General features: G+C 37.0%; 1 protein-coding gene across 1 annotated transcript in view; it reads right to left on the bottom strand.

The window, feature by feature from the left end:
* The window catches only part of STK32B (serine/threonine kinase 32B), a 147,440-nt gene that overhangs the window by 104,455 nt on the left and 29,907 nt on the right, over positions 1-13,078 (bottom strand). Inside the window, exon 3 of the mRNA XM_420796.7 lies at positions 9,754-9,905. Coding sequence (XP_420796.2) covers positions 9,754-9,905 — 152 coding nt within the window. The remainder of the gene's footprint in view (positions 1-9,753; positions 9,906-13,078) is intronic.

Here is a 13,078-nt window from a genome sequence, read left to right as displayed (position 1 = left end):
ATCCTTTCATCCTATGTTAGCATCCCTCTCCAGGCTCACTATCTCATCTGTTTGCTTTCTTATCTTCTCTCAACCTTCTCCTAGCACATCTGTTGAGGAGGCAATGTACACTACAGTCAGTAAGTGTTACTTCCCTTAGTTGTATTTTGCCTATCAGTTGAGCATCAAGATTCCAGTCCCAGTATCCTGACTTCTTGCAAGAAAGAATTTACTGTTTGTGTCCTAAATAAATTCCAGCCTACGTGGTTTGAAATAACGTGACAAGGAAGGGACATTTCATCCTATCCACAACTGTTTTGCCAAAGAATATAAATAGCTAACTTCTTCAGAGCCCATTACATTTCTTTGGTGAAAAAGGATTACAACATCAAAAGAAAAAGAACCCTAAACCCTCCTTTATGTGGCATGTCCTGATGAAACATAAAAGTTAATCTCTCTAATGTAACCTTTACATTGCAAAGATGTCATTAATTTAGAAACAGAATACCATTAATCACTTTCTGAAGTCTTGGTAACAACTCCTCTCTGTGCTCTGTGAGTACAATAAATACCATTTTCCTTCAATAAAATTTAAGTAAATGCATTCATGCTGTAAAAATCTGGAGCCAACTATCAAAATAAGCTTGGAAAAAATTTGATGAACCAAGGCAAAGGATCCCCTAAGCAGGATATATTAAAACAGCAAAGCACTGCTTCCCCAAATTAGCAGTTGAAGGGTCTGAAGCAATGTCTTCAGGGCTTCCTTTCCTTTCCTGTCTCACTAGGCTGAGAGCATTGCAATCCTGCTCTGCAGCAATGTGTCCTGAGAACATCCACCCAAACATCACTGAAGCTCTGCTTCAGACAGAATCACAGAATCATAGGTGTTGGAAAAAACCTCTGCAGATCAAGTCCAACTCCCTGCTAAAGTAGTAGGTCACATGGGAAAGCATCCAGATTAGGCTTGGTTTTATGACTATGAACACCACAGACAGGGTACAGCCAAGCCTAACCCCAAGTTCATGAAGGTCTGCTTTAGATAGTACTATTCCCCCGTGAAAGCTGAATGAAGCAATAATGCCAAATTCTTAAGAGGCAAAAATGGAACATCCATAAAAGAGTTTATTTTCCCCAGCAGCCTGAAATGCATCAGTGTTTATAACAAATTCCTCTTGCAGTGAAAGCTTTACATGAGAAAAGTGTATTATGGGTCAGTAAGTAAAGTCTTTGTTACAGCAAGACTGATGCAGAAGACAGGCTCCTGAGAATGGTCCAGGATGTAGTGATGCACATATGAGATGAAATACCTATTTCAGCACTTTTAGAGGAATAAAGATAAAAACTTAAACTATGTCAAAGGTCAACTTCTGCACTCCTTTAGGAGAAAAGAATTATAACAATTCCAAAGTTATACATTTCAAGGAGGCAGCAGTTTCTCACAGGAAACAATTAGTCACCAGAACAAAATTCATTATAGGCAGACTCAAGACAGCGTTCCAATAGTGGCACTTACCATCTCAGGGTATTAAAATCAGCATAAGAAATAAAGAACATTTCGGTCATGCATTCATCACTCAACAAAAAGCAGCAGCTAATACTCTCAGTGCAAGAATTCAAAGGTTAACAATTGGCAGTGCTGAGTCCAATATACATTTCACAACCAGAAATAATACCCGGAGTATATACAACTCAAGACAAATCTCTTCTCTAGCCTCTTCTTCCAATTAACCTGCTGCCTCATTGCCTTTTACTGCATTTTTTCCCTCAACTGTTACATTTTCCAAGGCTCTGGAGAGCAAATTATTTTTTTTTCCTGTCTTAGATATAAGACTTCTACATCTTTATTTTAGATTTACATTCATTCAATGTTACAATCTGACCTAGCTGATGGAGGAAAATATTCACACTTCAATCCCTCCACAGTGAATGGAGTTCACCCATATAAGTCTAGCGAAAGATGTACTTGAATTATATTTTTCTCCTTTGATTTTCACTATCTTCTTGCCTAGAAAGGCTTCCTTAGCGATCTAGAATGACCTAGAACTACATGACCTGTGATTCAGGACCTTAGCTAAATTCACAATGAAAATAAGAAAAACATATTATATCAATAAACACCTCAGCAACTGCTGTCCAGCACTGTGACCAAGCAGCACAGAAACCCTTGTACCAGCACCATTAAGTAGTCAGCTTCAATTACAGACTGATGGCAAGCAGGCCACCCACTAACAGCAGTCTGGCTGCACCTGGGGTTTCTCTGGGAAGGCTCATACCCCAGTCCACAGCTAAAATAGTAGAAAACTCAAATTACTCATTTTTTTTATTATTTTTTTTTCCCCCACAGAACAGCTATATATAACCAAAAGAAAGCTAGTAGTCTTCGTTATTTGAAGACTACACATTTGTCAGAATCTGTTCCTTTGTGACCTTTTGAAGACAAACCACATAGTTTAAGAAGACATCACCATAGCCTGACTCAATTTCAGCAGGACCTTGCAGAGGCTGGCAGGCTAACCCAACACAACCAGCAAAAAATTATGCCCTAAAAGGAACCACCACAAGTCCCCCATTTTCTTCCCTTTTATTTGTTGTTGTTGTTAGCTCATGGCTTTTTACTTACTTACAGTCCTTAATAAGAAAACTCTTGATGCTCAGGAAGCTAGTCACATCAGAGTTCAGAAGAGAAACTTCCCATGCCTAATAGAATATTTTCTCTCCAGATTAGATCTATTACATCAGAAGACAACCACAATACTTCAGACAATGATCAAACTCACCAAGGACTGTACTGAGCCAACTCCAGCTCTTCAGGTTTCTTTCAGGTTTCTGGTAGGTACGTAAGGCACCATGATTGGTTATATTCAGCCCCGCCCAGGAGCAAAGCATTTGGCCAGGTGTTCTTGCTTCCCTGATTTTGTAGGTTTGAGTATATTTCTAATGCTATTCTGAGGAGCAGAGTTCATTCATGGTGTAGTCCATGGGTATTTAGATATCCCCAAATGTTTCTGCTATGGTACATATTCATTTTCCAGTATTCACAATACTTGAAACCTAGTTTAGCAGGTAGTAGTAATGCATTCCTGTAACTCTGTCTTGCAAAATGTATGCACTTTCCAGAGACTGATGAGTAGAAATAAAAATACATCAAAACATAGAGCCCCTCTGAGAATTTAGCTAACACTTCTTCATGGGTAATTAAATATATTAAACATTTTGTTCTGGCTATACTAGAAAAGTGGTCTGCAAGCTGACAAAAGTAAATCTTCATTCGTCTCCCTCTGCCGCCTTGGAAAATGTTATGACAGTTTAAAAAGAATATAAGTTATTTAAGAAATGCTATTAAAAAGAACATCACTTCAGTGCTCCAAAAAAGTTTTGAAGAATGGTCCACAAAATATGTTTTTCTGATCCGCATCATCATAAAAAAAAGTATTAGTATTTGTTTTATTTTGCCAAAAATTTCTGTCTTTTGTGGTAAGTTGCATTATTTTCAGAGCAGCCAGTGTATCTGCTCACATTTGAAAGTAATGACATATCTAACCACACTGATAGATAGATAAGGAATGGCTTGAATCTTGGCTCACTCCTAATGCATGGTGTTGGAAAGATATTTAAATTATGGTTTGTTTCAGGAATGCTACTTATCTTCATCCAGGGACATTCAGGTATTTGGGGAAGATAAACACAGGATAAAATCCTGGATCCTGGAGGAGCATTTTGTAGTCCCCAGGTGGGACTGCGTGAGGAGCTGACATTCCTACAGCTCATTCATCTATGCTTCAAACACCCATGAAACACAAAGAGTCTCATAAAAAAACAGGTCTGCTCTCAATTTTAAGAGGAAATCTCTATTATCAGAAATGCCTCTAGCAGTGATAAAACTAGCTACAAGTCTCACACATCTTTCAGCATTTATTCCAGTTCATTTCTAAAATGAAGGTTATAAATCACTCCCAAGCCCTTCCTGAGAAACAGTTATCCTCCAAGCTATCATGGGCATTTACCAAAGAATGATTCTTTTCCATGTCAGATGTTATAATAGACAGTTCATACTTCAAATAATATGATTTTTAAGTTCAGATGGTGAAGTTAAATTTAATAAAGCTCAGAGAAGATGCATGAGCCTCAAAAAGCTTTTTAATATAGGACTTTTGAAATCTCAAGATGCTACCCATGTTTTCTATTAGCTGCTCTGTATTCTTTTATATGTTGGGATTACAGATGGATGCTAACAGAGTTGCCCAGTATAGGAGGTTTACCTTCTTTCCTCTTTTCTTTCTTCACAGAAGGATTTAACAGATTACATATCTCATTACCTCTTTGTACATTTATAACTAAAGGGTTGTTTGTCTTCGTATTTGTTTCCTGTTTTTCAACTTTGCTCTTTGATGATACAGTTCTTCAGATAAAGATATGTGTTTGGTTAGTATTCCCTTTGATACAAGGAACTGTTGGGAGATTTAATGCTACATTAATTTTAGTATGTATGTCTACAAGGGCTGGATATTACCATTAGAAAATCAGCAAACCTTGTTAGGGGCAGGTCTACAAACTAAAGAAAAGCTGTCAGCAGTGGAATTTCCTCCAAATATGTTTCTCAACATGGAGTTGGAATTTGATCTTTTGAATTAAAAGAAATAAGATTTTATTATATGTCATCCTAGAACCAAAAAGAAATAAAACAAGAAAAGAAAAAAAGAAAGAAAACTGATGATTCTTACAGAAAATGATGATTTTAAAAATGCAAACACTGTGATAATAAATTCTGTTGAGGGATGGCTCCACAGCCGAGGGGGTCATGGGTCTCTTGAACAGTTGTACAAGCAGAACAGGCCTAACAATTGGTAGGAGATACAAATGGAAAAGTACTAGCTTGTTATAATGGCTGTGAGCTTGGGTGCTATGTGCACAACCCAGGCTATGAGACCTTGAAGCTGTCAAAGCAGGAAGACAAGCTGAGGCTTCAGTTAAGATAAGGGGGTAGCTCACCTGGGAAGAGATTAAGACAGTGGAATGGTATGAAAACATGCATGACCAATGGTATTGTTAGGCAGGGGGCTTTTTGCAATGCTCCAACCAATTACAAGCTAATGGACGTTCGCCATGATCTATATATGTGTGTAAGTAACGGATAATAAATAGAGACTCTGATGCACTCATATTGGGTCATGTCATCACTCCCCATGCAGCTCAGCCAGTGAATGGACTAAATTCCGGTTTTGAACCCTTGGGGGTACGTGACAACCCAGGACCAGGGGAATCCGCAACAAAATTCCATGTGTTGTTGGTTTTTTTTGTATCATCATTTCCAGACAAAAGTATAGCAAACCATATCCAGGTTTAAGTGTAGCGACATTTAAGTGAGGATTTACAGAGGGCTGAGTCAGGGAGAAGGGATAATGTTATATAGCATGGTCCAGCAAGGTAATTACTTTTCACTGAGATTGCAATGGGTGAATAAGATAGATTTATATCCAGAAAGCTGTTGGCGTTACTAACACTTTTTTTTGTAGTGGATGAGTTAGACAGCTCATCTGGAAAGCAGGACGCATGGGCTATATTTTCTTCTCAGCCTGGGTAGTCAAATTCTCTGTTTTCCATAGACTACTAGGCAGTTTAACCAGAAACCCACAAAGTATTTTGTGTGAACTTTACTACAGCCCCTAATCCTGATTTTGGCTTTTATCCAATGAAAATCTAATGTAAAACAACCATATGGCACCAGTTTGGAAAAGTTGTGCACCACTACTCATCTTGATGGGAATCCACCAACTGAATTTCTGACTTTCTATAGGAGTCTTAGTAATTTATTAATTAGGTGAACAGTGTAATTGCCTGTCAACTTAAACAGAGCTTGCAATGGGGCTTTAGGTGGCAAATTTGTACTTAACTTCTCAGAATAGCTACTTCTGAATATCTGTTAGAAATCAAAGTTAGATACCCTCTGAAAGTAGGGAGATGCCACTTAAGATTAGTAGGCTGATGGGATTTCTCAGTTTTATTCACCAAAATTGCATTTTATGTGGGATTTCTGAAAACTGATCTGAAAAGTCTGACCCTTAGTGAGTGTAATAGACGCTCACTAAGACAAATTATTCAAAAGACAAATTATTCAAAAATGGTACAGTCAAAGGGAACCCAACATTTACACAAGATGCGGGTCTGTTCATGCCCATAAACCGTGAAATAACTGTCTCTTTTTATATTCATATTACAGTTTATTAGACAAGAGTTAGTATCTCCTGTTACAGTCCCCTTTGTTCATTTACAATGCAACCAATAAAATGATCAGGGAAAAAAAAGCTGACTTAAAAAAAAAAATCCACAAATGTAGCTGCAGTTATTATAGAAGAAATGAAGCTTCGACTGTTTTCTTCCATTAGTATGCCAGGAATTGTCTCCTAAGAGGATATCTTATAGATTCCCAGTAATGATCTAATATATGTTATTACTACAATGTAACCATATTTGATGCCAATTATTATTGCATATAGACTGTAAGTGAAAAGACATTAAACAAGCTGCTAATTCACAAACAATCAATGAAAATGCTGTTATTCTAAGAGATACTGCTGGGAATGTGAAATATATTTAAGGAATATTCCATTTGTACATACAGTGTTCAATTTTTCATTCTAATAAATAAAAAAAAAGTAGCTTCAATAACTAAAGGCAATATTTTTAATTTATTTAGTAGCTTCATGTAGCATAGTGTTGATAAAATCAATGTGATCAATATTCATAGGTCTCTTGTGATTTTTGTGTTTTGCCTCACTTGTAGTTCAAAAACGGAAGCCATAATTTGAAGACAAGATAATGAATATCTAGAAATTTGGGCAAATATTGAGCATTTGAAGATTGGGAATATTCAACTGTGTCTGCAAGCTTAGACGTTCCAGAAATATATCAGAAGCTATTTTAAACACATTTATGATTGTGGAAGACTAATTATAGAAACATCTTATGGAACAAGTTACTTTTTGGGAGACTTGGATTCAAGATGTCCCTTTGGTGTCATATCCGAAGGTGAAACATAGTTTGACATCTTTCTTTGGAGTCAGAACTTGGAATTACTGGAAATTTGAATATTCAATGTTTGATGTAAACACTCCAGGCTGAAAACGCTAAGTATTGCCAATGAAATTGGTTTTGGTTAATTTTCTACCGCTCTAACTGTGCACATCTTAGCCCCTTAGCCTCAGTAATAGTACATGTACCCAGCATTTATTTGATCATGCAGTTGCCCATTTTTTAGGAAGAATGTAGAGAAGTCACTAGGGTAGGATACCCTGCAGCTTAGCTATTCTCTGATTATACCAGCAGGCTAAACATGCTGAAGAGTATTTCTGAGCTCTGAGACTAGCTGGTAGGGAACTGTTTGTACCTCTGCTAGGAAGTCGTCTGCTGGCCACACCAGGGTGATCCCTGGGACACTGTGACTCTGGAGCTCTCCTTGGAGCTGTTTGGGTGCCACTGGCCCACATGGGACTGGCTTATGCCCAGGTCCAGCTGGTCCAGCTGCACCAGGCTGTGCCTGGGAATGTTCCCAGATGCTCTTTCCCCTTCTAGCTTAGATATATCTTTGCTGTAAGAAAAATCAAAGGATACCTACATAGACATTTCAGGCTATTCAGAACTGTGTATACTACAGAAACGGGGGCTGTATGATTGTACAGGTGAATTGCATGGCTTGACGTGAGTATCCCTGAATGCGACCACTGCTTTTAAATCTGGATATGAGCCTCCAAGTTATTGCATATTATCTACTCTTATACCATAAGCTTGATAAAGAACATTGGAGACTTTGGCTGCTGCTGAGCTGAGCCACATGCTGTCGTGCAGGTGATAAATTTCAGGCACCGTCTCTGACAGATGTTCTGTCAGTGATTACATGATCTGATAGCCTGGCCTGACCCTTTCAAAAAAAACGTGTCATCCTCCCAGATTAGCATCACAGGTAGACTAGCCAGCTTTAAGCATTACTGGAGACATTAAATGTGGAATATTGTTCCGCATGCACTGGTGAATCCTGAATAGTGTTCTTTTCACCTGAAACATTTTTCTAATTCTAGTGTATTACAGTTGTCTTTCATTTTCTACTTTTCTCATACATACATGTAGTATAACATTTGAGCCCTGAGATCTTCTGACAGTGTCTCAGACATATGAGAAGAAATTAATTATTTGCAAAAAAAGCCTCATCACACCCATCACTTTCAAAGGTATTGCTTATTCCAAGGTTAATATTTGGCTTAAAAGAGGAAGACAAGAATGAATATTCCTTAGTTGATTATAATTAGGTAATTGGAATCTAGCATACTTTTTGTTTCACGATAAATATTTGATATTTATTTATACCATTGTATGAATTTATTTATAACATTGTTATGTGTAAACATAATAGTGTTATGTGAAGTATCTTGTCAGTCATACTAACCTATGATTGGTTCTGCACAATGTTCAGTTACATAGTGGAAGTATTTGTCCTTTCTTGTTAAAGAAAAAAGGTTTGCATGGGTTCAAAAGAGGTTATACAAATGCATGACAGAAAATTCCACATGCTGTTAAGATCAGAATATCATGTCTTTGGTGATGAAATCCTTGGTAGAAACGTTGCTGGAACCTTGGAGAATACACAACAAAAGATCTGTATTACAGATCTTTTATACAGATCTGTATTACAGTTGTAATGCATACAATTTTCCTTTAAGCTTCTAATGGGTCATTAGGTTAGCTCAAGTATTATCATGCATGTGAAGAGAAGAGCACTTGAGGCATATGTATATGATTAGACCCTTTCCAAATGAATTTTGGGATCAAATCCTTTGCTGTTTTAAGGGGGTGCAATTACACCAAAGCTGTGCTCACTCAAGTCAGAAAATAATTTAGCTTTAAGTTCACAAAAGGTGTTGGGATGAAATTTAACATAAAATTTCCCACATATGCAGGAGAAAACTTCAGTAAGAGAGAAGCAAAATATTGTAGGGTAGGAATTGACCCCCAGTAAGACAGAAAAAAAAACACTCAAAAGAGAAAGTCTGTTTGTGTTGTGACCATCTCCAGACAATCAAGTTGTTCACTAACTGAAAAGAAAAATCATATAATGATGATTTATATATCCTTCTTTTTATTATTACATAGGTCATTTTTAGATAAGGGAGGAAAAGTCTGTATCTCATTATGAATATCACTACATAAAAGCCATCAAATATTTTAAGTTGGTGGTGTAGCTGAAGCTAGTTATTACTTGACCAACATTTTCTCACACTTTCTTGTCTCTGAATGAGCCATTCATTGGCTATCACAGAGAAGATGTTAGAAATTCCAGGTGATGAAAAGATTCTTTTCTATTGGTCCATGTCAGTGGTTTGCCATTTTTTTTAAGAGTAGTTGAATCTTGAATTTGTTTTTGAACTCACTCAAAATGTTTTTATTGAATGCTTAGTTATGATATTCTGTAACCTTACAACAGTTGTCTAATCCAAGTACTGTCAGAAAGAAACAATGAAGATGGACAGAACAGCTCACATCCACACACTTCTGTAACAATCTGGAGAGAAGCTACACCAGAAATGAAAATGAGAATGCGTTTAAATATTAAAGAGCATTCTTAAAACATTCATGAAAAATAAAAATATTCTCAAAACAAAAATACATTTAAAAAAAAGTCACCTTTTATATATATATATATATATTCCAGTTCTTCCTCCTCAACCAATTAAGCAGTAGGGAGAAAGGAGGAAATCCTTGACAGAATTTTAAAGGGTTTCTTACCACAGATTGACTAGGAAGGGATGCTCCAGGCCTTGCATTATCTGTAGCTCCCGAAAAACATTCCGAACTTCATCTCTCTCAATACACTTCTGTTTATTCATGTATTTCATGGCATACATTTTCTTGGTGTCTCTCTTCTGTACAATGCACACCTAATTGACAGCAAAGTAAAAGCTAAAGTTTAAGACAAAATGAAATTCAATTTAAAATATTTCAAGAATCTAAGGAAATTTGGGTAACACAACCAAACACTTTCGTAAAGTCCATGTTGCAGCTAAGCAGGATTCTTTGTAATCACTTTGTAAACTAACATGTTGGGAAACCCAGAAAAGTGATAGACTTCCAGTTGCAGTATATCTAAGAGAAATACACTCGATTAGATTGAATCATAGGCTATTTCATTAGTCACAGAAATTACTGCCTCATGCTTAGGAAAATGCACAGTCACTGTCCTCATTCACATAAGTCAATACACACTTCATGATTACTGCATCATAAACACTGTCTACATTCACAAGGCTAATATTTCATCTTGGTATCAGAATTATTCTCTTTTAATTATTGTTGAAGATAAAAATATATCTTTGTACAGAGCTACATCATGCTATTTTTGAAGTCACAGTTACACTGATTTAGTCTCTGGAAGTAAATTTCTTTGCTTTATTGTTAATCTTCTTTTACTAAAGTCAAATAATTTTGTAAATGCAAGATGAAATCCTCATTCTAACGAAATCCTATCTAAGGCTCAGATTTTTTATTCCTTTTGTCATCATGGTATTTCCCTCGAGAATGAAGCTAGACAGTGCCACCAGCACCACATCTAACAATCATTTTATATACAATTTTTGACAACACAGAAATAATAGCTTCATCTATATCTCATCCCCAAAGGTGATATGAATCTCATCTTTATAACTTCCCTACACGCACCCATGGGGCAAAACTCTATCTCCAGTAGACTTTTACTCTGACGGGGTTTTTTCCATTAATTAATTAAGACTTTTAAATGACACTCCTAGTGCATTTTGACAACCAAGAGAATATCAGCTGAAGATTTTATTTTGATGCAACATTCATGTTACTGATGCAGCCATCAGCTCCAATCAGAATTTTTCACCATCAAGAGTATGAAGAGTATGCATTGGAAGTATCTTGTTTAGATCTCACAGCTTTGTTGGACCCAAATTCAAGGGTGTTATGGAGGACTCATTTGGTGTGGACAGTATTACTTTATTTGCGTATTTATGTACATACAAACACACACCCTCCCATATTATAATGTATGCATACATATATGCATCTAAAATTAGTGCTCAAAGATCAAATTACAGCACACTGAAAAAGAAAAAAAAAAAAAAGGAATTTTGTGTTGTATTTTAACAAACTTACAAACGCAAAATGCAAACGTGATTTGGAAGGACTGAGGTGTTTTAAAGGATGAGGGGAAATGGCCTCAAGTTGCGCCAAAGTAAGATTAGGTTGGATGTTAGGAAACACTTCTTTACAGAAAGGGTGGTTAAACACTGGAATAGGCTCCCCAGGGAGGTGGTTGAGTCACTGTACCTGGATGTGTTTAAGAGCCGTTTGGATGTGGTGCTCGGAGATATGATTTAGCAGAGGGTTGTTAGAGTTAGGGTACTATGGTTAGGCTGCAGTTGGACTTGATGATCTTTCAGGTCCTTTCCAACCTGAGCAATTCTATGATTCTATGATTCTATGCCATCTGGATACACAGCCTGGTAATGAACCACTAGAACTAGGATGAGGGCTGTAGAGAGTGGTACCACATATTCACTTCTATTTTAATCTCAGAGGAAAGGTGTAAGTAGTGAAAAATCAGTATATTTTATTTCCCCTACCTTTTTCCAGTGGCTCCAAGAGGAACTGTCCCACTGGAAATAAACCACATTTATTTCTCTACAACTCATTTTCCATGAGGAGTGTCCTTGAGCTCAAATCTACTCTAAAGATAGGAGTTAATAGAAAACTTTTAACATACAATGACAAGGTGGGCTTAAGCAGTTTCTGATTACCTTTCCTAACATCAGATGTTCTGCTAATGAAGCAGAACATGGATGACAGCATTTCACCTTGAGCCCATCATGTTGAAAAATGGTAAGTATTTAAGTTTTGTTTCTTTTTGTTCCTTGTGATGTTATTTAAAGACAGAATGTTTGTGATGTCCTGAAGATAATTAAAGGATCAAACGGATATGGAAAGAATCCAAGCTGTGGAACAGTGAGGAAATGATGTTGGCCTTTTTAGAGAAGAGACAGCAGGTGGAGCTGAACTGAAATGGAGGGATAGAAAGCAGCTGTTGAGGCCTCCCTGGGTTCTTCATAAGCACAAGCAGAGTTTGCAGTGGCAATTCCTGAAACTTAGTACTCCAATTTGGTGAATCAATTATAAAATATAACATTTATGGATTTGGTCTTGGAATCTAAGTCCAGAAGTTCATTCTCTTACATGAATTTGTAGCATGAATTTGAAATGAAATTCCACTGAGACTGTGATGTTTGTAGAAGTTTTCCATTACATGAAAAACCTCTGTATTAAACAGTTGATCAGTAAGACTGCTGGGATAATGGGGCTTTACTCAGCTGAGAATTGACAGGTTTGACAAATGAACCAAGCAAAGGTCACATACAACACCTGAATAGGGAATGTAGACGGAGTCAGTTTTAAAACACTGATGACTCCAGAAGGATTTTGGTTCTCTCACCTTGAGACAGGGGCATTCAGCACAGCTGGAAACATTCAAGGCAAGAGCACACATGTTGCTAGTGGAAGCTTGCTTAACATACATCCAACAGAACAATAGCAAGCATTTGTTAGCACTGTTGTATCTATGCACATCCTTTAACACGGTTTCAAAATCAATGGTATTTCCATTAATACACAAAAGTTGTTTTTGCTAAATATCAAGAAATCCAAGCTGTAACTACATTGACGTTACTTTGAAAAATGCCTGACATTTCTGCCACAGCGTTGAATAGTAGTAGAGATCCTCCCTGGCATTTTTACCTGATGGCTGTCAGCAGTTCTTCTGAGTACTGCTAATGTGCTGTTCTGAGCCCATTGTTAATAGGCAAAAAATGCTCCTCTGCTGCAAGAAAGAAAGAAAGGAAAAACCCTCCAGCTCTTCTGGATATATGGGAAATATTGGGTCTGTTTTGTTAGTTTATGGTTAATTTTTTTTTCAAAGGAGAAATTTTAAAGTGAGGACAAAGAGGTGCTCTGCCACCTCAACAAACAAGTTCTGTGATGACTCATTATTGTGGAAGTCTGGGTAGAATTGCCTTATTTACACATATCAGCATGGAAG

Source organism: Gallus gallus, chromosome 4, assembly GCF_016699485.2.
Source record: "Gallus gallus isolate bGalGal1 chromosome 4, bGalGal1.mat.broiler.GRCg7b, whole genome shotgun sequence".
NCBI classification, from domain to species: Eukaryota; Metazoa; Chordata; class Aves; order Galliformes; family Phasianidae; genus Gallus; species Gallus gallus.
Note: the sequence above shows the minus strand (reverse complement) of the source record. Positions and strands in the feature narration are given on the sequence as shown.